Source organism: Corvus cornix, chromosome 1A (genome assembly GCF_000738735.6).
Source record: "Corvus cornix cornix isolate S_Up_H32 chromosome 1A, ASM73873v5, whole genome shotgun sequence".
NCBI classification, from domain to species: domain Eukaryota; kingdom Metazoa; phylum Chordata; class Aves; order Passeriformes; family Corvidae; genus Corvus; species Corvus cornix.
In genome coordinates this window covers 45919820-45945863 of record NC_047057.1, presented here as the reverse complement: position 1 = coordinate 45945863, position 26044 = coordinate 45919820, and the positions used below count along the sequence as shown (strand labels likewise).

The 26044-nt window shown below is 37.9% G+C and overlaps 2 protein-coding genes across 18 annotated transcripts in view; one reads left to right on the top strand and one right to left on the bottom strand.

Annotated features, from left to right (window-relative positions):
* The window catches only part of ANKS1B (ankyrin repeat and sterile alpha motif domain containing 1B), a 413633-nt gene extending 403206 nt beyond the window's left edge, over positions 1-10427 (top strand). For 4 of the 8 annotated variants that reach the window (XM_010410774.4, XM_010410777.4, XM_010410772.4 and 1 more), the window contains 3 exons: positions 1809-1946; positions 7207-7374; positions 8510-10427. In XM_010410774.4, the coding sequence (XP_010409076.1) occupies positions 1809-1946; positions 7207-7374; positions 8510-8620 (417 nt within the window). In that variant the 3' untranslated portion in view covers positions 8621-10427. Of the gene's footprint in view, positions 1-1808; positions 1947-7206; positions 7375-8341 lie in introns of all 8 variants that reach the window. The other 4 variants (XM_039571472.1, XM_039571471.1, XM_010410775.4 and 1 more) reach the window with 2 other exon arrangements.
* APAF1 (apoptotic peptidase activating factor 1) overlaps positions 3860-26044 on the bottom strand; it is a 51356-nt gene continuing 29171 nt past the window's right edge. For 4 of the 10 annotated variants that reach the window (XM_039571473.1, XM_010410780.4, XM_010410782.4 and 1 more), the window contains exon 27: positions 24351-25980. In XM_039571473.1, coding sequence (XP_039427407.1) covers positions 25837-25980 — 144 coding nt within the window. In that variant the 3' untranslated portion in view covers positions 24351-25836. The other 6 variants (XR_005604550.1, XR_002047932.3, XR_005604549.1 and 3 more) reach the window with 6 other exon arrangements.

The window sequence follows — 26044 nt, the reverse complement described above, 5'->3', positions numbered from 1 at the left end:
ACCTTCCAAGCTTGAATTCTTTCTGCTTTCTGAACTACATTGTTGCCAACACTACATCAACGACAGTGTATTACAGCTCTATCTGTGGATACCTAAATCCCTGGTTTTGGTATAATTCTAATTCTCATCAAAATCTTTATTGAGGGTAAAAGTTATCAATTTGAGAACAAAGGAAATAAAATGCTTCAAGTAACATAAAAAGCAAGCAGTTGTTGAGCAGAGATTATACATGTCATTATAAATTGGCATATATTGAAACACAAGTACTGGTTTTGTCATTTTTATGAATAATGCATTAAACAGAAATAATCAAGTATGTTGCAACAATTTAAGAGGATTATTTCTTTTCTTCAGTAAGAGTTTCCTTATCTCAGTTTTTCCATAATTTGAAATTTGGTGTGCTTTTTATTAAGATTTTTTCCTAAGTCATGATTTCTTCAATTAGATGTGTTAATACCTCTTTTCGATAACTTGACACCTACATGCAAGGGGAAAGTTGCCACTTAGCAAATGAGAAAAGATATGGCAAAGCATCTGAAGCGATTTAGTTGCACGTATTTAAAAAAAAATTTTTAAAGGAGGTGGAGGAAACTAGGTGGGAAGGAAAAGAGAGCGGTGAGGGAAAACCAGATATGCTCAGAGATTGTTTTAACTTGGACAGATGCCACCATGGCAGCAGGAAGTGGTGGCTGTGTGAGGAACTGGGACACTACAGGTGTCACCTGTTCCATGATGCAGTAGTGATGTCATGCTGCAGCAAGATTTGTCACTGTGGGCTTTTGTGGAAATGCCAGAGCCACAGCCAGCAGGGCTACAACTCAAGAAAGCATATAAACTAACCCCTAAGTAAATTCCTATTCAATGAATCATTCTTCTTTTTAAACAAACCATTTGAAACCCGTGTGGTGTTGAAGCAAGGCCTAGTCATAAGCCACTCTGCAGTATCTTCTTCTCTGGCTTCATGGTTTCTTTGGCCTGAACACAGTGATTACATATCAGCAGTTTATGTAATGAGTATTCATAATTTTCTCCAAAGCTTTAAGACAGCTTTTCTTTATTCCATCAGACAGACATGTCCCACCTCTCTCCCAGTAGTGTGCTATAGCTTACATTGGCTGTTGCAAGTAATGTGGCTCGGTGCATGAACGGTTTCATTTTCCTACATGTCTCTTACAGGATGCTGTTGTCAGTAAGGGGAGATAAGTTGCCAGATCCTCCTGTAGTTACCATTTTAGTAATCAGAATCCTTTCGATATCTCACGGTTTCAATTATAAGTGATGTTTGGTGGTTTTTTCTCCTAAGCTAAAATTTGTCAAACAGCATGTGCAAAAACCTGGCTATTGAGCTTCCTAGGTTTCACCAGATCCTGTCTGTCAGTGGACTGAAACAGTGTCCCATTTTGATTATACAAAACCCCAGCAACTTCACAAGATGCTGGTATAGTGCTTGGAAACTGTATCTATAAATACAGTTTCTAAGCACTATACCAGCATCTTATGAAGTTGTGTCCTGTGTGCCAGGAAAGATGTCTCTTTGTCAAAGGATCATGAATAAACTCCAAAGCACAAGTGGCCTCATAGGGAAGACTCTAGAACATAATGGTTTCCTACCAGATGATTGGCAGTTGGAGAGAGTCAAAATTCCAAATATCTGTATAAGATCACACATGGGGTTTATTAAATCTCTTTTTAAGACATTTCTGAAATACTTTGGCATGGTAGATCAACACAGATGTGAATCTAAACCCATACCTTTTATGGCTCTTTTAAATTTAATTCCTAAATTGATTGGATTTTTTTTTAAACAGAATATTATTGCTGAACATGAAATCCGTAACATTTCCTGTGCTGCACAAGACCCCGAAGACCTTTCTACGTTTGCGTACATCACTAAAGACTTGAAGACTAATCACCACTACTGCCACGTATTCACTGCGTTTGATGTGGTCAGTTTATAGAAGATACTTCATTTAATAGTTCTTTCTATTAGTATTAGTTATTTTGTTCTGTTAAAACATTTTCAGGATATATTAATGGTGATTAATGGAAGGCATCATTCATTTACCCCAGGAAAAGATTACTATGGGATAGAAAAAAGACGTTTCTGGAGAAGAGCAGAGATTTTCTTGGATATTTCCCATCTGAAATAACTCACCTCTGTCACCTCAGCTGTTGAGTGTAAACTTAGCGAGTAGCTTTTCATACAAGACTTGCCATATAATTCTTATAACCTAAGGTATAAGCCTAAGCCTGAGCCTTCCAAAAAGTTTGTAACAAGTATGTTTTGCCATCCATTCTAAAATCTCAGCACACACCAAAAGATTGCCTTTATTTTGAAAATAGCAAATTAATTATTTAATTCTTATTTCCTTGTTCTATAATTCTTGCCTACATATCTCAAAATGTTACTTCAGCAAAAGTCCTTAGAGCTCCTATTACGTTGGTGGAAAATTAGTAATTTCTTCCTACAGTTGTACTTTTCCGATGGGGATGCACAAAGTATTATTGTTTCAAGAAATCGTGAACACATATCAATTAATCAGTCATGCAGTTTTCAGCTAAATTTGGTGAAGTAAGTAGTGGCTAAATTTTTTATTACTTAGATTTATAGTCCAAAACTTACCCTTTGAGTTGTGAACAAGAGAAATTTCAGGTGCTATTAAAACTTCAAAATTATTCAAGAAAAAATGTTTTAATATAATGTGTATGAATTCTTGAAACATGCTTACATGAATATAAATAAGTTAAATCAAAAAACCAGGGGTGCCTGAACTGCAGCTTTTTATTTGGGACTGGGGAAATAGTTAACATTGCACAGCAATAGTGTGTGGGAGAACTTAAATAACAAGATGTACAGGTAGGCTAGAGGAATTTTAGCATTTTGGTTGAGTGCTTTTGTTATTTAAATTCTCTGCTGACATTTTAGTATCCACAGGGAGTAGAAAAACTTTGAAATTGTGTTAAAAATAGATAGACAGTGATCAACAAGATGGTACATTACATCAGTTTTAGTGCTATGTGAACAACTGAAATTAGACTGAGTGAGTGAGGTTATTACTTCTCCTGGTCCATTTAAATTCTTCTTAATGGTTTTGGAGTACTGCAGTTTCATTTATAGGTTTAGTAATCAAGCAGAAACATAGACTCAGGTATTGCAGATGAAATTCATCTCCTTTCTTGGCAAGGGAAGAAAAGTAATCCAGGAATAATTACATTTTGCCCACTTCCTGTACCTTAAGAGGAGCATTTAATATCCCAAGCACTTTAAATGGCTATTTTAAGCAATACGGAAACTTTAATGTCTAACTGTCTTTACTTGGTTTTCTCCTACAACCTAATCCTCAGTGGGGTGTTACCTACTCAGATACCCTCTTTTTGTGTTGTTTTATTTCTCAGGAACTAGCATTTTTGATTCAAGTACAAGCTCTATAAAAACCAGCAAGATATTCAGAATGCAAGCATACTGTGAACTAAATTTTCTGTTTAAAGGCTAACGTTCATGTTAACTTGATCTTCCCATTTGCTAATAAAAATAATTCTACCCATTTGCCAATGGGTAGAAGTACAGTCATTTAAAAAAACCTGAAGTTTAAAATGGTAGAAATCCTCAATAAGGTGGAAGGTGTTTTAAACCATATATATTTTTGTAATGCGATATATTGCATATGTTATGAAAAAAAAAATCACTGTCTTGGGTCCTTCAGTTTCTCAGGAAATGTGGGCAAGAATAATTTATTTGTAGATAGGGAAGTATTTTAGTATTATTTTAGTGACATGCAACCACAAGCATTACTGATACTATTTAGGAGTAACTGTACATTTAACTTGAGTACTCAGAGTTAAAATTCTATAATCAAAATTGCAAAACCATCAGACTTTATTACAGAATAGTGAAGGGGAAGAGGTTTGAGGGAAGAATAGGATTTATTGCTCAATATTTGAAATCCACTTCACTTTCATTCATTTACTGAGCAGCCTTTTATCTACAAGTGAAGGACTCCCTTTGGAGAAACAAACCATCAACACAGATCCTATATCAATTTCTGGTTCAGGTATTGGACATATCCAAAGTAATATCCATCATTGCCCAATGCACCTATGAACACACAACAAAAACGTCAGTTAAAATTTAAGGAAACAATTAGCCATTTTAACAGGTTGGCTGAGTTAAAGCTGAAGAATCCTGACTCAGACTTCACTGGGGCTCTGAATTGTAGCATTGCCTGGCAAACAAGGCAGCTGACCTCATTCCTCACCTCCCAGAAATTGTTGCTTAAGGGCGTTGGCTTACTCACTTTCCTTCTGTGCCATACCAAGCAAGGAGCAGGACTGCAGCAGCTGGGAAGCACTGCAGGCCCTCCTCTCTAAGGAGCTTGATGGGGTGCTGGGAGAATCAGACTCTCCTACAGCAGCCAGGGGCTCTACAGCTTCCGTGCTAGGCATCTGTCAGGCAGGGACACCTGTATCCTTCCTTTTGTGCCACATGTAAAAGGTGTAAATAGTCTCCTCACTCCATCAGAAGAATTCCACTATGGATTTTGGTTTGGTTTTCCACCCCTCTCCTCAAGGGAGTCCTGCTCCTACCTCTCCAGTATAGCCCCTGCATGAATCTGTACCAACTCTGGTCCTTATAATCCTCTCCCAGTACTACAGGTGGGAAATTCTTCAAACCAACCTTATTTACTTATGGGGTTTTTTCAGATAATTTTTTAAAATTTCACAAGGTACAGTTCTAAAGCCCTTCTTGCCTCCATTTTCAGACTTCCCTTTGTCAAGGTTCTACCACAGTACACAATGTATGAATTTATGTACAAGCTATGGTTCAGTTTGCTTTTCAAATATTGAACAGAACAGTGAATATTCTGTTTTATTTGCTATATTTCAAATATTTATTAATCAGAGAAACAGTTACATGTTTCTTACGGTTTTCAGGTCCCAGGCAGGCCTGTTTTTTTCATTTTACAGACAACAAAGGAAAAGAGATTATAGTGGCTTCATACAAGATGCAGGACTTAAACTAAAATTGTGGCTCAGTATGGCAAACTTTCAGTCTGTCTCCACTCTTATCTCCCAAATTTTCAGGCCAGTCTCAGTGATCTTTTTGTATGCCACACTGGATGGTGTATTTTCTCACTCCTACTAGTATTGTAGCCTGCATATTCTCCAACAAGCCATTCCTACACCTTGTCCTGCTGATGTGTTCCTTAGTAATAATAATATCCACTGCAGACAATCTCATCATGATATAGTGTGCTCTCTTACTGTCGTGACAGCTGATTCTAAAGACATCTCTCTTTAGAATAATATTCTTATCCCACTGAAAAGCACACTCCATTTCAAATTATATTATTCTCGACATTTTTAACGACTATACTCTGTTGCTCTTAATTCCATAGCCAGAATTCTGCTAAAAGGCAGAGCACTTTATAACAGCCTCTTTAGCTTTGCTTTTATTATTCCACTGGCAAACTGCATCCTCAGTGTTTTTCAGTCCTGGCCAGTTTCCCTTGAAGTTAAAGGGGAGATAATTTGGAGACTACAGCTATCAAATCAGGCAGACATTCTTATTTAGGAAGCTATGAAACTTTGGCTGGCTTGCTGTTGTGACTGTAGTCATCAGAGAGCATGTCCCAGTGCAGGAGTATAATTGTTTTCTGTCTGGCCTAACACAGGACAGAGCTAGCACCTTTATAAGAAGCTCTTCTAATGAGCTAAATATGCTGAATTTAGCCTATATTATCACAGTATATATGAGTGATAAAAGAGGAATGGAAATTCTTCAGGGAAATTTAAGTGTAGGGCATGAAATCAAATGCTTTTCCATTTAACTTTGTTTTAATGATTGAAGGGTGGCAAATAGTGTTCTTCCAAGTGCATGCATTGCTTTCTCACTTACTGCAAGCTTAACAGTTAGACTTGACTAGTAAAGGCATATCCCATTTGAAAAAGTATCAGAAACATGAGAATTTGAAGGGGTTACCTAGGTTCAAAGCAATGCAGAATTGCTTCCAACTATAGGCTGTGGAGGTTGAGGAAGGAGAGGGTAATGTCTGAATCACATCAAAGATTTATGAATTACTCTAAGGGGACTGTAGGACATCATATGGAGGCAAGCCAACAGGCTTGCCTTTGCTCTGCAGGGGTTCCAAACATTATTGCAGAGTTAGTAGCCCAGAAATAGGCTCTAGTAGGAGCCTAAAAATAGGCTCCAGTAGGAGCCCGAAAAGAAATATACAAAAACAAACCCACAAACCTGAAGAAAAATTACCATAGGAATTCACTTGCCATTTAGATTAAGGTCAAATTTGAAACTCACAGCTGCTTTTTCATTGATGTAAAACTGTACATATAAATATGAAAAAGGTATTTATAGCAGCCCCTCTGATACCTCACTCATGCTTTATAAATCTTTCAACAAGTTTTTTTCCCCATAAACAGAGGACTGGTTTTAGGCATAATAGCCTGACTTTTTTGGTTATGCCCACTAACCTCCCTTCCCCTTGCTTACAAGAGCGTTGTTACCCCAGCATTTGAGCTCAGTTTTACTTCTAGAAAACAAACCCATGAGGAGGTTTCCCTAGGACTTGCAGCACACACCTGAAGCAGCGCACTGACCTGCACACATACCCAGCTGCACTGCATCTGTAAATCAGAGCACACACTTCCAGCACTGGCCTTCTGTCCTTTTGGAAGCATCACACCCATGCTGCAGCCTCTTCCTGTGCTGCTTGGTGAGAGCACAGAGCATCCCAAGGCATGTGCCTGGGGAAGCAGCACATCAGGCTGCCAGCTCTGGAGGATGACAGAACTTTCAGGAGTTCTGAAATAAAGAGAGGCCAAATATCACACAGCAACAGTGCAAGAAGGGCTGGATCCTGAGAACAGCAGATACAGGATGAGTTGGGAAGGTGGGAAGGTTAATGTACTTGTTCTAAAAAGAGATGGCACACAATCACCCACTCATGTTTTCATGTTTAGTGAGACGTTTTCAAGGGGTTTAGAAGTAATTACTTTCAATACAATAAATTACATTTAGATTGTTTTTAATCAATGAGAAATCAAATGACAGATACAAACATTACCAAGACGGAGGAGCGTATTACCAGCGTGATTTTAATTATTTACATTACAAATCACTACCCCACTTCATGTATCTGACAATAATTCAACCTCACCTCAATTTTAACTGTTTCTGTTTTGTTCCAGAATTTAGCTTACGAAATCATTCTTACACTAGGACAAGCATTTGAGGTGGCCTATCAGCTTGCACTACAAGCACGAAAAGGGGGCCATTCTTCAACCCTCCCTGAAAGCTTTGAAAACAAACCCTCTAAACCTATTCCCAAACCACGTGTTAGTATTCGGAAGTCAGTGGTAAGTAGAAGGTAGTTATGCATGCAAAAAAATCCAAAATTCAGCTATACAGTTAAGAGTTTATATACTAGAAGCTGTAAAATAAAAATACCTCTTGAGTCAGAAATGCTCCATGTTGCCACCTTTGCTCATCAGCTGGCAGGGTTGTGTCACCACAGCACTGGCAGCCATTTCAAGCAACTGCTTATTTCAGATTCCTGCAGTTTAAGATGTTGCTTGGTTAGTCTCGTGTATATGTATCTTACAGTAATTACACAGCTTTAATTAATTCCATTTAATCAATGCATACCTCTCAAACTCTGCAGTTTCACAGACTTTCCTAATCTCCTATCACCCAACTTGTTTGGTATACGATCACGGCATATGTATCCTAATTAAATTACAAATCCACATCAATTTACAATTATCCTGTCAGACCAAGCAACTTCTTTTCTTTTCTTACCCTGTTTTTTCTCCTTTTTTTTTTTTTTTAATCTGGGATTCAATATACCTTTTCAGTATTGATCACAGACTCCTAAGAAACAAAGCTCATTGAAGCATATGTATTGATTGTCTTTAAAGTGCCCTCCTAAAGTGCAGAGATGACAGAGAAATATTCTTTTACAGTAGACCTTTTAAAAAATTATGAAAACTATCATAAATTAAGTGAGAACACAGGCACAGGGTGATTTGGGAGGGAAAGGAGAAAAATGACTGCACATTGTATCATATTCACTGACTATAAAGTGAGAACTGTACTCTATGACACTTAATTATTGGGTGAGAGTAAGGGGGGCGGGGGGGAATGTATGACTGTACACTTTGTCATCCATTGCCACAGAATCTTCCTCCATAAAATTTTAAGTAGAAACATTTCCTGATGCCATCGTCTGTCTCATTAGCGAACAGACTTCTCAGGATGAAGTGTGGCTTTAATGAACTATGATACCCTATAGCTTGGGGGTAAACACAGCTCTGATCTCAACAGGAAGAAGAAGGCAGCCATGAGTACATGGGAGTGTAGACACCACCATACTTGCTGCTGTACGACTTTGTCAATTCAGGATTTGCCCTGTTAGTTTAAAGAAAACCCCTCTGCTCAAGCTGCCGTGCACGGAGATGGTAACCCGTCTGTATGTTTGCATTTGTCTTAAAGCAGATAGATCCATCCGAACAAAAGACTCTTGCGAATCTACCCTGGATTGTTGAACCTGGACAAGAGGCCAAAAGAGGCATTAATACCAAGTATGAAACTACAATTTTCTGATACAAAACTGTCCCCCTGTTCCTTGTTGTGCCTTGCACGCCAAGCAGTCACAGCACAGCCTTTCCTTTATGGCAACGTTTCAATCCAGCAGAGAGGAAGACTGCACTGTATGAGTGGCCTTGTAACAAAAAAGGCTGACAGTCATTTCTGGTGATGTTCTTCTTCCTGCAGCACTGACAGAAGAATGACATTATATGAAGACTTTTAAAATTACAGTCCACAAGAGGAGTGAGAAACCTTATTTTTCATGCAGTTCTCCCTTGTGACTCTGCCACAGTGCTTTCTTTGATTTCTTATTTTAGAATTCTACTTTTTAAAGAAAAAAAAACAAAAGGTCTCTAAACTAACACTAATGCTGCCTCTGAGTAGAGTATTTGATTGGGTTTTTTATTTAAATCTTGGCAGTTTTTAATTGAAATAGAACCAGAATTAATAAATAGATTATTTGTGAAACCACTGAATTCATTAATAATTACTGTGTTGAATAAAGAACTCATTAAAGTGACAAGAAATTAGGCACCCTGATTTCTGTGTGCGCTGATTTTGTATGTAATCATTGATGTCCTTTGATCCTCTACAGAAATAAGAACCTCTTGCATTGTAGCAAAGGATCAGAGTTTTATGAATGGTTAGAAAAAGGTATTAATAATGCACAGAAAACATTTATTAGATATTTTTATGGAAGAGAAGTACTATAGGAAAACATATGAATATTTATGGAAGGAAGCCAGATTAAAGATGAGAAATACTGTTTATTTTAAAGTTAAGTAAATGACTGATATTGCAGCATTATGAAAATTGTAAGAGTTGTAGCATCAGTGCACTGGATGTTCTGTGTGATAAGTCTGGAATGAAAGTGGAATGGTCATTCTACTACACCTACATATAGTTTATGCAGTTCAACATTGCTATAGCCATGAATTCTACTATTTTTAAAAAAATAATCTCAGTGGTTCTAAAAAAAGTCAAAACCATGGATTTTGCTATCAAGATTTCTGTCACAGAAAGCTTGTTTGGAACAGTGTTGATAAAATTCTACTGCAAAACATTTTCTAAATAAAAACAGCAAGAAAAAGAAAAAAATTCCGAAGTAATAAAATTGTTTTCATGAAACAAAATAATTAAGCATTTGCTTAATATTTGGTTAAATAAGATTTACTTACTTTTTCTTTAAAGTGTTTTAATTTTTTTAATGTCTGTGGAGTATTTGTATAATACCATGATGTATATTTATGTAGAACTGAAATTATAACAGTAAAAATATCATTATAGGAGAAAAATGACATTTTAATGTATATTGTTCTATCCAGTCAAATTGTGAATCATTTTGAAGTTCATTATAGAGATATTGATAAATTGTGTGGTTGTCTTAATGTTTTTTTTAATTATTATTTCATATCCAGCTGAGGTTTTTCAGTTAGAATCATCAGTTGGTATATTCCAAAAAATGGATAATTGAACTTGGTTTGAAACTGATAATTGTATATGGTTTAGTTAAACCTAATCATAGCGCTGAGTGATGACATCCTTTTAATACAGTATTCAATTTACTTGAACAAAATAGTTCCTTGTACATATTTTTGCTTATTCACTGTTGATATGTACTTAGTCAACTGACAGTAAAAAAAAATAACACTAAAAATATGGTACCAAAAGGAAAATTGTATAGGAGAACAGTAAATAGTAGCCTCACTGCAACAAATACTTATGTAAATATGCTTGGGCTTCCAGTTATAAATTTTGTAATTTTGTCATTTATTTATATCCTATAAAAGCACACAAAATAAAAGGAAGTTGTACAGTCCCAGCTTTGTGTATCATTTTATCATTGCTAAGGGGAATCAGGGGCCTGATGCAAAGGATACTGAAATCAGTGGAAGATCCCCCCTCGCATTTCATTAATTTCACTGGGCTTTGGATCTTGCACCGAGGAAACCTAGGAACTGCTGTGGAGGGAGTTTTGGTTTGCAATACAGATTTGGTTTACAGATGGTAAAAACCTCACACTTTAAAGTCCTTAATTAACTGCTTCTTCCATGCTCTACTCAACTGCTGACTTCCCATATTTAATCACACCCTGTAAAGACTTGTGCAGGAGTTACGTTAAAACACATTCACTTCAGGCACGTAAAGTACAAATGAGCCAGGTTTTCAGGATATAAAACTGGGGCACCTCTTATGCAGCTGAGTGACCCCTAAAAGTAAAGGATGAGACAGGAGCTGCAGCAAAACTAAGCAGATGTAAAGGAAAGGTGTGAAACAACAGGAAGAACTGGCACCTTGCAGGAAGAATTTGATCTAGGTTCATCAAAGGGATGTCAAGCAGGTAAGGTGGCACAGTAAGCAGCTGAACTCATTTGGGAGAGATAATTGGGGCAAGAGAGACTGAAGATAACTAGCAGGAGTGATGAAAGATGAGACAGATGAAAGACTGGTAGGGCAGAGAATTGAGTGTGAAGGTTTTGGGACACAGGCAGTGAACAACTGAAGCCCCCACAGCAGACATAAATTTGAACTGGAAGGAAAGAAAGATTTAACACACATAAGGGACTTATGTATTTGAAGAAACCTGGGATTTTAGAAGGAAACGTATCCATCACTACTAACCAATACTAGTGTAAGCCAGTTGGAGAGAAGTCCACGGGGTCTCCTCTAGCATGGGACAGTGGTTCAGCAGTCCTTTCTTCAGATCCAAAGGGACTTCTACAAACTTGCACTAATCCAAAGGAGTTACCACTTGATCTTTTGTCTTCTTTGGTTGAGGTGACTTTTCATTTAAGGTCCTGGTACGCTGGAAGTGCATAGGCAGTAAGGGGATAATGGTCAGTCTTAAGAGTGAAGGTAGGGAAAAAGCCAGAGATCTCTGTAAGATCAGAAAGTCAGGAAAATTGCTATTCTTGACATCTAGGGTAAGAGGGAAGCAGAGGCATTCAAGGAGGGCAGATGAAGAAGCTGGAACATTTGGATGCTGTAAAGCCAAGAATTAATTCCAACGACTGCCTTAAAGTGGGAAGGTGGAGAACAGGCAGAGAGGCGATACAGAAGTAGATTGCATTTGACATGAGAAGGTAAGGAAATTGAAATCTAAATGAGGTGTGGGTGACAAAGGATTTTGAGAATTATATGAGTAAGTGAGGTCTCTAATATGCTGTTGTGAATAGGTGTTTTAGGTTGCTCAAAGAATCACTGGCAAAGATATCAGCTAAAGCAGGTTTAATAAAGTGAAAGTGTGATAAAGTACATTGGCAAGGTTCACTTTACTGCTGAACTATGTCATTGAAGCACACAGAAATAGACTAAAATCTAAAATCTATCAAACTAAAATCAATCTAACACTATGTGGAGATTGGAGATGGGAAAAAGTCAAGGATGGAAAAGTGTAAGGATGGAAAGGAATGAGGGGGACCCTCCTACCGAGTCACAAAGTTCAGAGTAGACCCTCTTACCAAGCTTAGCTCCAGATTTGACCAATGGTTTAGGCCTAAAGTTTTTAACAGCTCTTAAACGTAACAGCACTTCATTGACAGCCTAATTTAAACAAGATTGTTTAGAATGTACAATGAGCAGGACAGTAACTCAGAGGCATAACTTGCGTACATATTTAATCTACTTAAGAATTACAGAGACCAACACCCATAGCACATGTGTAGGACAGCGTTAATTCTCTCACCGTTGTTGAGAGGGCCAGGGCCTAGAGGCGTGTGGGTGTGGCTGGGTCGCTCTTCTAAACCACCCAGGTCATTGTGGGGGGACCTAGTTCCAGGTGGAAGAAAAGGTGAGCGTGCAGTGGAAATGGTGCCATTTTGTTTCTTTTTTCCGGAGCAAAACAGCGACCTTGGGATGGTGCGGATGTGGAGTAGGGCAGCCAGTGCAAGCAAAGTGGCCAGTGCCATGCAGACCATCTGGCTTGGAGGGTTTGTCCATCATTGTTTCTCGTTGTCTTGGGCTTGGGGAAGGAGGACACCAGCTGTGGGAGTGTTCGCCATGTTGTCCTTTGTCTTGGGAAGAGCCGTGTAGCTGCTGGGCTGCAGTAACATCCACCATTTTGTCTTCATCTTGGTGGCCATACAGAGCTGGAGGGGGGTGGTGAGCACCTTTTTGTATGTAAATCACCTCTTTTATGCACTGTTGTTACAAGTACTGTTTGCTGTTTCTGTTTGTTTTCCTTATCTCATTGCTTTTTCTCTAGTAAATTGCTATCTCAACCCATAATATCTGCCTTTTTGTCCCTTTCTCACTGGAGGGGACTGGGGAGAAGAGAAGCAGCTGTTTGGTTTTAAACCATAACAATTTGCTGTAGTATATTCACACTTGGCAGACACACTCTAAAGGAGTATGGACACATACCTCTGAAAAATTCCCCTCGGGTTCAGTGAAGTACTCATACTGGATGCCTTTGCATCATTTCGAAGGGTGAAGAGTTGAGCCTTGGGGAGTGGGGGTAACAGGCCAGGCTCCATTGTTGGCTTTTGGCAGTGGTCCTACAAATAGAGTGCACTTGAGAATTTGCTTGCTCCGAGGAGTGTCGTGCTCAGAGGGAATTGCTGGCTGCAGCCCTCTGTGGTCCAGGAGAGCTCAGAGGGTCTTACTTAGAACCACTGTTTATAGGGTTGCAAGAGAGTTTTCTTTTGTCACAGCAATTTTCCATCTTGGCCACAATTCAGGTCAGTAACTTTCTGTAAAAGTTCAATCATAAAAGTGGTGTTACACTTGCATTCTTATGCAGGCAAGAAAAATAGGTTCCCAAGACTGTTCGCTAAAAAGCAGGAGCTCATTAGCCAAAATAAGTTCCTGGGAGCACACAGTGTTTCTGATAAGCTCAAGGAGCTTAGCTGAGCTGTCATTCATCAAGGCCAAGGCCTAACAAGCATTTCTGAAATCATAGTGTGGGCCAGTGTGAGGGGGGGGATGCACCACCACATATGCACAGTAAAAGAGCTGCTGCTGGAAGAAGGCTTAAAATTTGTCCTGACAAACAACAGGGAACTTCTGTGTTTGTGGAGTTAGAGGGTTTCCTAAAGCAGATGTTGATGTTGCATTTGAGACTGGATGCAGTGACTCCTCCAAACTGGCCTGGTGTTTATTAAGAGCCAGAAGAGCCACTGCTGGCAGGAAGACAGCATCTCCGGTTCTGGTATTCTGCCAGGAAGTTTGTGAGAGGCTGCTTCACCTGCAGAACCACAAGGTGCACATGCATTGCAGTTTAAAGTCAACATCTCAGCATCAAAAACTGCCATGGCCATAAAATGGTAACCATTGGCAAGGGAATCATCAGGTTGTGAAGAAGATTTGGAAAAGAAGCAGCATGCTAGACAACTAATGCACAGACAACTGTGAAATAGTTTATCTCCCATTCTAGGTTAAAACAGGCAGTTTGTGCCACATGCAGGACTCTAATTTTGCCCTAGATTTCTTTCAATGTGTGCTGTTCAGCTGGCCTGCTTCACACTTAACTGGAAGATGATGTCTAAGATGTCATCAAGACAACAGTCTAGAAATAGTAACTTCAACTATCTCCAAAGTACCAGCCCAAAGAACAATTGACTCTGAAGGAACTGTGTGGCAGTGACAAGCATGTAAGTGAGAGACATGGCACAGGGATTAGAGACAATATTTAGTTGTGGGCACTTATCTAAGAAAAGGGATATTTGTTATCTCATGTTAAAAGACCATCCGAAGAGAGTGGGAGAGAAAAAAAGGCTCTTAACTGGCTGGAAATCCTGGCAGGATTTTCAGCCTACTGGAAAGCATAGGGGGATAATGCTCAAGCTTCTACTGAAAAGCTCTGCAATTGTTCAGTGCTCTTCAGCTTCTTTAGGTGAACCAACTTCTTTGCTAAACCAGCAACCTGACTCTACTGCTATCAAGGCCACACTGATTCTGGTTAACCATATGCTGGTTCTTGTTAACTTTCACACCTGATGACCTGAGCTAGACAGAGGCTGACCACAAGTCTCACTTGTGGCCAGAGTTCACACTGGATGTAGATTTTGTGGAACTGGTGGATGATTTCAGTCCTACTGATTAGACAGTCACACTTATCCTCATTAAAAGCCTGAATGCAACCAGCCCAAACACCACTGTCCTGCTGAAGAGGCAGAAGAGGGAAAGCAGAGACATGGCCTATGGTCCTTGCCTTTCAGGAAGGCTGTGCTCCAAATGCATGAACGGGGAATCACATCTCCAGCTGGCTCCTGCTCTTGTAAAGACCACAAGCAAATTTCTCTTCAGTCCTTCTTAACCTTTATATAGTGCCACATCTTTCTTCCTTCTGTGGAAGTCAGGTACCTAGATATATTTAAGAATGTGGGTCTGGGTGAAGTGGTAACAACTAGGCAAACAAAAATGCTATCAGTATGTAAATGAAACCAAATTCTCTCTCTTCTGTCTCTCTCCTGTCTTCTCCTGCCACTCTGAGCTTAGATAGAAAAACTGCTTTTTCTATCAATCATAAAAGCTGTATTCAAAACACTTTACACCAACAATAAGGAAAGATGAAGCTTACTGGCAATATTCAAGAACTGCCCGGATGCAGGCCTGTGTCATGTGCTCTAGGATGACACTGCTTGAGCAGGGAGGTTGGACCCACTGTGGTCCCTACCAACATTACCCATTCTGTGATTCATACAGTTTCTATGTGTGATGAAGAAGTCTATCACAGATGTAACTTCATAAGCTCACTTGATTGTAAGACACATGCCTTTTCATCTTTTTAAACATGACATTTCCTACTTCAAATCATTAGAACTGCTCAAATTCTCCACACTATATAAAGCTAAAGTCATACTAATATTAAATCCTTAGGGGGAAAAAAAGGAAAAGAAAAATAAAAATTTGTGCTCAGTGTTAAGGATAGGCCAATGCTTGAGAGAATGTGTTCAAATTTGAAGGCAGTATATTTGTTATCATATTTTCTAAACACATAACGGGAAATCAGAAAGCCAGTGAGACAAAGGAAATGGAGATATGCTCCAATATAGAGAATACCCAATGAGCATTAACTTTATCCTATAGTGACACCATGAGGAAAAAAAGAAATAGACCACGCTAATTTAAAAAATGCATTAGATGCAGTGCAGTGTCCATTCTTGCACTTGTGATTATTGGATAATGATAATTGCTAGGCTGGAGAATGTCAGGCTTGGGCATGTCCTAAGCAAAAATATCCTAATGTATATAGCTGAGGCTAGCACTACTTCTTTCTTGAGTTTATGTTGCAAAGACTAATATTTTTTCTTTAATTTACCTTCCAGACAGTATGTAAGTCTATAAAAGTATCACTTGTGGATTAAATTAACAATTCTGCATAGGAATTGAGTGAATCTACTGAAACATACAAGTGTCTGGGAATGCTGTGCATGAGGGGAAGTTAATATAAAAATATATTAGATCATTCACTGTGGCCTCATTTCTCTGTCACAGCCATTACATTTAACTCAGTTATACTTACATAAAACTTGAAGAGTTAACCAAGCTAAGTACCTCAAGAACCTGGAAAATTGAACTGATTGTTAGTAGTAGTAGGGAAAAGAGACTATTAAGGTGCCAACATTATCCCCAGCCCCCGATGTGGCAGCAAAGCCCTTTGGTGAGAAGTACCTAAGTAATTCCAGCTGCTGATACATACAGCCTGCTCCATGGACTAAGAAAAAGACAGGAGGAAATATTCCTGCCAATCTGACTTTGGGAGTATCTGTTTCCCAGCCAGAAGTCTAGTCCTTGCAAGATGCAGTCTGCAAGGAAACAAAACTATGAGGATCTATTGTACCTGAAGGTACAGATCACCTGTGTTCAATACTGCACATCCCAAAGCCAATCTCATAGGAAGGTGAAAAGACTTAAAGATCAAATTACACAGCACAAGAATGAAATTCTTCCTGATCTGCAGATGACCAACAAAACCTCTGAATCCTTGTATTTCATTACAATCCCTCCTCTAGAGCAGACTTATGCAGACCTGAGTCAAGGAGCATTATCAGAGGGTCTCTGATGTTCCTGTCTGTACCTATTTTTAGGTGAGACATGGAAAGCAAGGAAATAAAGATCTTAGCTTTATAATAACCCATAACATTTGAAACACACAGAACATCTGACAGTATTTAAGCAGAAACAGAATGTTTTCCTGAGATGTTTGTTTAGACTCCATTTTGCATAGAGACGTAGGAATTAAGAGCTAATTCTGTTGTTGTATATGATTCTACAAGATTGTTTTGAATCAAAATATGATGTGATAATAAATTAAATTACTTTAAGAAATCCAAAGTTCTTGTATTGACAATGATATGTTAAGAACAAAAATAAAAATCATAAACAAAACAATTAGAAATCTGTCAGTAACATTTGCCAAAACCAGTCTCTCAAAAAACCACAGCAGTCAGTAATGCCTAGAAAAATTCTGTGGTGCTCAGAGTAGACTCTACTATTCCATATAACCTCAAATCTGCCATTCCACTGTTTCCCTCAGGACTGACTTCAGGTCAGTAGTTGCCTTGGTCACCTCTTTAAAAACACCAGAAATGCCATGATTCAGAACTTTGTGGAAATTCCTCATTTTTTTTAAGGTGTGATGAATTTTACCAGGTGTGGTTCAAAGGACTCTTCATCCTATCTATTGCGGACAAACTGCTGTTTATCATTTGGACTTGCTGATTTAAAGTTCTTTAGCTTGAACAAATGCATCTTTGCAACCTGTTCTGTTAAGATTATCAATTTCCAATGCTGTATTTCCAACATCCTATTTCAAAACTGTGTCACTTTGATCAACGGAATAAGCTTCTTTTTCTAAGATTTCTTTTTTTAAAACATAGGTTTAATATTAATCTCTCATTTGCTTTGCTTATTGGTATTTCACTCCTTGGTGTAAAAACCCTTATCAGTTGCTCTTATACTTCATAATTTGCACTCTAAAATATTATAATCATCATCTCTTAATGTATTTGTCTGTGTTGCACTGCAGCTTCTACACCTTTTGTAAAAGGACGTCATGTAAGATAACATCTCATTCAGTGGATTTGGTGGTGTGGTGGCTTTTTTCACATCTGTGGAACTGTGACTTCTTGGACCTCTTTCAAAGCTTTCCAGCTTTAACACATCCTACATTACATCTGTGCTCCCAACCATGTCAAAATTTATTTGCTGGAATGTTTCCAAATCTGTAACTCCCTGATCAAGGTAATACCCTGTTATACAAGGAATATGCAAGCAGAGTACAATCAATGACACCTGGAAAAGTGGTAATTTTTTACACAATAAAGGTTTGCTTTTCAAGAATGTCTCTGCTGATTCAAAGCCAAATGTGTGGGTGTTTTTCATCTCACTGTAGTTGATTTAACTTGTAAGAGGAGACTTAACTTCCTTTCTATAGTTCCTCTCAATTACATAAACATTCCTGTGAGCCAGTCAGTAAGAGTTTATGACAGATTTAGAGCTGCTTGGTGATAATTTATGAGTACTTTATGTTGGCCTGATTACTGAAATGTTTGCTATATGGCTTCATTTGTTTAGTGTAACAAGAATCTGTTGGGGAAAAAAACAACTCTGAAAGGGAAGGATAGATTAAGGTACCCAGTTTTCAAACTCTACTCAGTCCTTAAGGAATGCCAGAATTATTTGAACATCCTATTCAACAAAGCCTCTAAAATCAACATAGAGAATGAAAAAGCAAAGTCCACGAATCTGCAAGAGAAAACCTTGCATTTCAAATGGTAAGTGAAAAGTGCTTAACTGCTAAAAGAAGTGCTGCTTCTGCCAGTCACCGCAAAAACACCACCACTACAGTTACCTTGAATGTGCCACTGCTGCTGGATTATCTGTGCTACTGATCTCTGACAGTGGTTGCTCAAACCTTGTCTTCACTTCCTGCGGGAAAGAATTTTTGCAGTCCTCCCCTTGGACTAAGTCCTTGGGTTACAATACCTAAACTGGCTGTTCTCACTTTGAAGTTCTGACTTTGTTTATGATCATTCCTTTCTTTCCCTTCAAGGAATCTCAGCAGCTATGAACAGTCAATTTATAAATAACAGCAACAACAAAAAAATCTCATTTTCAATAGAAAAACCATTTTGTTAGAACTCAAATGTTGCACAAAACACATTCTAAACAGAAGCTCCAAGCCCTTTGCTTCTTGTCATGGGTATTAATTCCAATGTAGACATCCAAACTATAAGATATTCTCTCTCACAAAAGTGAAGTTAAGACCTCTTGTATTTGGTTTTAACTGCTCAAAGTATTCACTTTGATCAAATTCTCATTTCCCAGATAGGTTCCTGCTTAACAAAACAAACACATAGGCAGACACATAACAATCCTAAAGTAACTTCTAACCCATCACAGAACTCAAAGAGCAAAATAAGTGAAGCAAAATGGAGGGGCAAGCTGCACGAGCTGGAGGCACTGTGGTTTAATTTTGAAAAGGAGGAGATGTAATTTGTATGCAAAATAAAAATAGATATAGGACGGATTATCATTTTCAAAGAACATGATCTTAATTTCCTAAATTTGTATTTTAGCAAAAAACCAGCTATATGATGCATAACACATAAATGTAACAGCTTGTTAAAGATCACTCTTTTTTTTGCTATTACATGCTGAAAAAACCAGAATCCAGAACACAAACTGCGAAAATGTTCCATTCCACAGAACCACTTTGTGATAAAGAAAACAAGAATAGTGAAGTTCAACTTCACTGCAACGAGTCTTCCCTTAACACTACCAATATGAGAACCCAGAGCAGTGGAACCCCTTATTTGAAGGAAGGTTGACGTAAGTAATTAAGGACTAAATATGAGATATAAAGAGTAGTACAGGAGCTTGAGAAACTGCAACGTGTAAAGAGCTCACAGCTAGGAGAAGCTTAAGAGGAAAAATAGATCATAACTCAAGGAAGAGAGGTTTTTTTTCTATAGCCACCAGAAGTTTAACCCTTTGAAGAAAGATGTTTCTTGGAAAAGGAGATAAAACAGTGAAATTGGTAGACTTACAGCTTATTGCCACCTACTGTGTTCCATATCTTTTTAACCTAATTTCAATTCTCAAGATATGCTATGAAGAAAATTCCAGGTCTCATGAAGTTCAGTTGAATTGTACCTATCTCTAGCAGGTATTCACTTTATATACAAGTGGCAGGTATTCACAATCTCATAGTGGAAAACAAACAATTCTTCCACAAGTTCAGCTTGGCCCCTCAACCATTCCTTTGAATTAATGTGTACCCTTAAGATCTTCCTCAAACCCAGTGCTTCAGACTATAGAAAACCAGCTGCTGAGTCAAAATAACAATTTAATAGCTCAATCCTTGATACCGTGGAAATAATTTTTTAAAAAGTAGTATCTGCTCTATAATTTTTGAAGTGGAAAAGCTACAACTCTTTGGCTTGGATAAATTGAGAGTTTAACATCCGCAAGACATTAAAGCATGTCTTTAAATGTTTTGAAAACTCAGACACATTCAGGTGACCTTTTTTCATGCTATTGTTAAACATACACTCAAATAGAGGTAAAATCTAGGCAACATTTCTTCTGTTTAAACTCTTTTAAACTGTTCCTCCTCCTATTTCCTAGTTCTGAAATTTAAGTCACATATTGGTAAGACTACACATTTTCTCCAATATCTCAGCTGGAAATATAAACCATGTAATTGCTATCCTGAACTGAATATAAATAAACTCCACAGCACCTTTTAAGAAATCATGCAAATACACTGAAAAAATTAGTAGCTACCAGCTTCCATAAGTATATCTTACCTTATTGTGTAGATGCTGAGTGTTCACCCATAAAGACATGATTATTGGCTTCAGGTTGGATTCTTTAGGTCAAAATGTTTGATCTGTATTTAGAGACAGATTTCCACTGGTCTATGCCTATGTCTGTTCATTCATCTATTCTCTACTAAAAAGACAAAACCTTAAGCATTTCCAAGTCTCACACTAAAAATATGCTATTCCTCTCAGGTATTATTTCAGGGCTATTAAACCGAAAGTGTATTTTTCAGTCTTCTCTTAATCCTTTTTCCCTACACTACTTCTGCCAAGCAGCTTATAAGCAACAGCCAATACTGATCATAGTATTAAATTAAAGGATGAATTTAAGCGGTTATAACTGGGAAGCACAAAAAGAAATGTTGTCATTGTTACTCCAGAACAGGAAAACTTGCTCTCAAAACATATTAAGACTAAGATTTCTTAACACTGAAGTAAGAGTTTGAACCAGCAGGCTACAAAGTCTTATCCACCTAAATACTGACTCTAATGAGGAAGAGGAATATAAGCAGTTACTACTACGTTCAGAGGATATTGCAGGCAAATAATATGAATTTTAGAACTAAAAGAAAACACTGCTATCATGTTCTAGAAAGTACTACAGAAAAGTGCTATAGAAATTATATTTTCTATACAGTTACAGAGAAGAGTTAGAAGAGTCTAATGCTTTAGAAAAGTAACATAAAAGGTATTTTTAATATCAAGCATACTTCGTGTGAATTTATGCATTAGAAATAACACATGCTTTACCTAAGAAGCATCATGTTTACTTTTGAAGAGTTTGAATGGGTAAATCTGTCTTTGCCTCATTTTGAGTCATTTTAAACATCATGATTTTCAAAACTCATCTAAGTTCATACATTATTAGAGAAACTGAACAAAGCTAAAAATAAATCAGACACACAAATAAATTAAAGGAAGCTAATACAGTAAGAAATTAAAAATACCACATAAACACATGGAATCTAATTGTGGCATCCTAAGTAGTACTCAGAGGATGCCTCTTGAGTACAGAACAAGAATCCTCTCTAGCCTGAAGGACATGAATCCAACCATTCTCAGAGCACTTCTCCTATGTACAACATATGGTTTGTTAAATGGAAACAAGCACAGGAAGCTAATTTGTTCTGTAAACAGTCAGGCCCCAAGAGAGAAACTGCCTATTGAAACACTTACAAGATACTTTAGCTTTCTCATCCTCCTGAACAAACACACAGATGCAGCTTAAATAGTTCTAGTCCAATTATGACACAGTTGTGCTATATCCCTTGAGTGTAACTGTGGGAGATGATATAGGAAGTGATGAAGCTGTCAGTGACACATGCAGACTGAAAACCTTACTCCTTTATACTCTTTTAGGATGCACCCTAACAGTCTCAGCCTAGGCCTCCATTAAATCCAGTTGCAAGGTTTCTCATAAAAAGCTCTCCTAGAAGAAAGGTGTGTAATAAGTTAATCTGAAAGAAAAGCCTCTTAAAACCCAAGCAAAGCCAGCATCCGTGCTCCAAACCCACTGGTCCCCCCCTCCCAAATAAAAGCTCACACCAACATAGATGTGGATAGAAGCACGCCACAAAACAGCTTTGGAAGTGCTGAAAAACACAGTCAATCTACTGTCAATCTACTGCAGAGCTCCAGCCACAAACAAGCCTGGTCTCAGCTTAACATCTTCCTGCATATTGGAAGAGCCAGTGACTGTGCCCCATTCCTAGCTTGAAAGAACAAAATTAAATTGAGCACAGAAAAAGAAAAAAAAAATCATACTGGAAGTGTTCAGAGTATCTGGCACCCTCCCTCTCCAAAGAGTAAAGGTCATTTGGCTTCTGCTTTTCTTGGAATCACAACAGAAATAAGGTGTCCCAAGTCCTCAGAGCTCTTGGGCATCATCATCACCATCTATGAACCCAAACAGATTTGTGCCTCCATAGTAGACACAAGGAAGAGGAAAGCACAAGGTGGACAAATGCACCTGAGGGCTCAGGTGTCCTATCAGAGGGAAATACAGCCTCATGGCTGACTTTTCCACTCCTCGGCATTGCCATGGAGTTTGTACTTGCTATAAAGGAGAAAGGCAACCAAACAGTTCAGTAAGGGAGCTATGTTCTACTAGCTATTGCAAAAACATACCTGAATTCTCTGTGATCTGCTGCTATTCTGCATTTACTGGCTTCTTGAAGATGAGGACAAGCGCCCTCCCTGCAATGTTCTGTTCCAGGAGGGCAGAAGAAACCACCCAAGTCAGAGTCTTTGAGCCTGGCTTTCCCTGGAAACCTGCAAGGGCATCAGCTTCTGCAAAACACCTCAGGAGAGCAGTGACAAGGACACAGACTCTGTTGTGGCTAGATGCAACCCGGGGAACTGGGCCTTCACTGAACAGAGACTTCACTGAATTTAAAAATTGTAAAAAACCCCTCCAAACAGTGATTTGCACAGCGTTCTGTAATAGGGAATTCAACTGCGCAATTTTCAAAAGGAGGCAAAATAATTTTGGGGTGGAGGATATTCCTCTACTGGCAACAAGTTACCAGTTCCAGTTCTACCCCCACATTCCAGCACTATAAGAGATCTATATGGAAAAATCCTCAGGCACACAGTGCACAGTTCTATTTCAAACAACTGTGTAAGGAAAGAGAGGGGGAAGGAGAACACTGTAGGTGGAGGAATGGTACACTCTAAGGCAATACAAAGCATCCTCTTGAGCAGCTGTATCACACATGGGTATGACTCCCAAGGAAAGAGAAAAAAAGAGCTGTAGGTCTAACTGACAAAGAGACTCAAAACTGCTACAGAAACTGATAGGCATAGTTAATAGGAAGTATAGAAATTGTTTACACAAAAGCATATTATAATTTCAGTTACAGAACTAGATAAAATTGGCAATGCTCATTAGTTAAATTTGAATGTAGACTGTTTAATTTTGATCTGACATTAAAAAAGATAATGGAAGTACTAATGTTCAATCTACATAAAAATTCTTTTAACCACATTCTCTTTTGTTTCCTTTACAATGTATGTATCATTGAAGAGAACAGACAAATCTCGTGATACAGCAAGACCTATGTTTTATTACAGCAAACAGTACAGTCCTCTTAAATATTTTAAATTGATGAAGTTGCTTTCCTGCCTCCTATTTTAATAATTTTTCACTTGGATTTTTTCATACTTTCCCTGCAAATCAGATCTATTCTTTGGCTCTTCAGATATTTTTATCACTATTTCTCTTCTTCCATCTCAGTTTCAAATACTTACAGCCAACTCCATACTTTTACATACGTGAATGCAACCATCCCAACATCACCTTCTGTGAAGAACAGCTTCCTCAGTTTCAGCAATAAGTACAAGGCTGCTGTGCTGGCATTCTTCCAGAATATCCAGGAATGTAGTATTTATCTCACATTTCTTCAAGTTTCTGTGCTATTTGCTTCCTACTCACTCTAAAATTGCAATTGTCTATGAAGTCTGCTCATGCACCATTTTCTTTCTGCATTAAACTGTGATCATTTTTTTTTTTTTCCATCAGAATTTCATTACTGTTCCCAGGGAAGAGAACTTTCTGCCCTGGTTCCTCAAGGGAACCATTTTTCCTGTACCTTTTAACCTGGTTGGGTCTCTTAAGTTCAGCCCAACATGGTCCTTGAGCAGTAAGGACAGCACAGACTCTGGGATAGAGGGACACTGGGTAAGAGAAGCTTCTTGCTCCTTGGATCTTCAGCTGCTCAGGGAGTACTGATGGGCTCTCTACAAACTGGACATTAGAAGCAACTCTGTCCTGAACACTGCAGGGCATGTTCCAAGACTTTGGTTTCCCTCTGTTTCCTTTTTCCTCCACACCCATATTTAATACTGTTGCTCACCTGTCAAAGCACTTTCAATGCAGTTTGTAAAGCAGCATTATGTTTGGATGGAAAACAAAACCACAATAAGAGATGCAGCACTCCCCTCCATCCCATGTATAAAAAAAACTCACTCAGGAATTAAATTCATTTACAACTTTGGCCAGTATTGCCTGGATCATCTTTATTAAGTACTGTACATACTTGGAATACAAAACATTGTGGTCCTTTCTATTGAATTTCTTCTCTTTACATTTCTGCCAGCAGTACTTTGATTATACTGACCCGTATTTAACAGCACCTTAGAAAGAGTAGAATTTCAAATTGGAAAAGAGGAAAAACTGGTGATTGTCAAAAACAGGGAAATACTAAGAATGCCTATTAAATTTTATGAAATGCACACAAAAAATAATATAAGTAAAAATTTCATTATTCAGTACCAGTTGAGATACTTGCTACAGTACTTTTTACAATCAAGTAGTTAGACAGTGTTCTACTGCCAGCTACAAAACTATGAAAATCATATGAATGCTTGTGCAGCTGCTCATAGCAGTTGAGAGGCAATTGAATAGAAAAAGGCTTACTAGGTACCAAATAAAAAATTGCTACCGAATTATTCACAAAACATTTGTCAAGCACAAGTTATATTGAATCTGCAAATAGATGGTAAAAATTAAAAAAAAAACCATTAAAAAACCACAAGATCACATATTACCAGGCAAGAGATCAGCTGGGCATTGAATCCCATGTAAACAAAGCTGACAACAGTAAAGTGTCTCCATAGTATAAAATGAATGTTATTTCCAAAAGAAAAAAAAACTAAAATTCACACCTTCTTATAATTTTCAATACATAAGTTCTAAGCCATTTCCATTCTCATTTTAGCTGGTTAGCTGTACTCATGCTTTGACTGGAAATGTGGCAAGGTCTCTTCCGCTTCAATTAGAACACTGAATTTCAGATTTTGCCTTGAGAAAACAAGACTCAGGATGTTCCCCTTAATAGGAAAAGCTCAGACATGTCACAATGCACTTTATCTCCACAGGTTTGAAGCATGAAGGTTCTCACTGCGAGTGGGAGGCACAGCTGCTGTAAACTGAACATCTGCTCAATTTGGTTTGAACGTCAAGCACCGACATGGCTGGGTTCATTTTTCAAATGAAGAATGCCCCTGCTTCTTTCCATTCTGTACTAAATGAAAATTCTTGCATCACATGAAAAAGTTGGTTTTTTGCCTCTTACACAGTTGTGTTCACGGCTAGAGAGCATTTAGCCATCAGCTTTAGCATAAAATATCATTTCAAAGTATTATACTCTTATTCTTTCTTCACTGCTATTAATATTAATTTCAACTAATTTGAACAAATCTTAATATAATTTCCTTACAAAATTGGAAGCAACACACTTAAGATGAAAATCAAGATTTAAGGATTATAATAAAGCTTATTAAAACGAGATTAAATGCAAGTTCATTTGGAAAAACATGCATAGAAGTACATAAATACACATGAAAACATCATGAATACAACAATTAAATATAATTCACAGCTTAATGAGTGTCAGACAAAGCAGAATTTTCTTCCCAGCTTAAAAAAACTAGTTATCTTTGCAGTGTTCAGCCCATTAATCAGAACTTCTGTAATACATAAAGAATACCAAGATTATCAACAGTCACATATACTTTGAAATCAGGGGACACATGTATTGACTTGAGGTTTGTTCCATTTGTATAGAAGGTTTGTAAGGATTCTCCAGTAGTTACATTCCACCACTAAGAAAAATAATAACACCACATTTTCAGTTATGTGAAGGAATCTTAGAATAAAATCTATTAA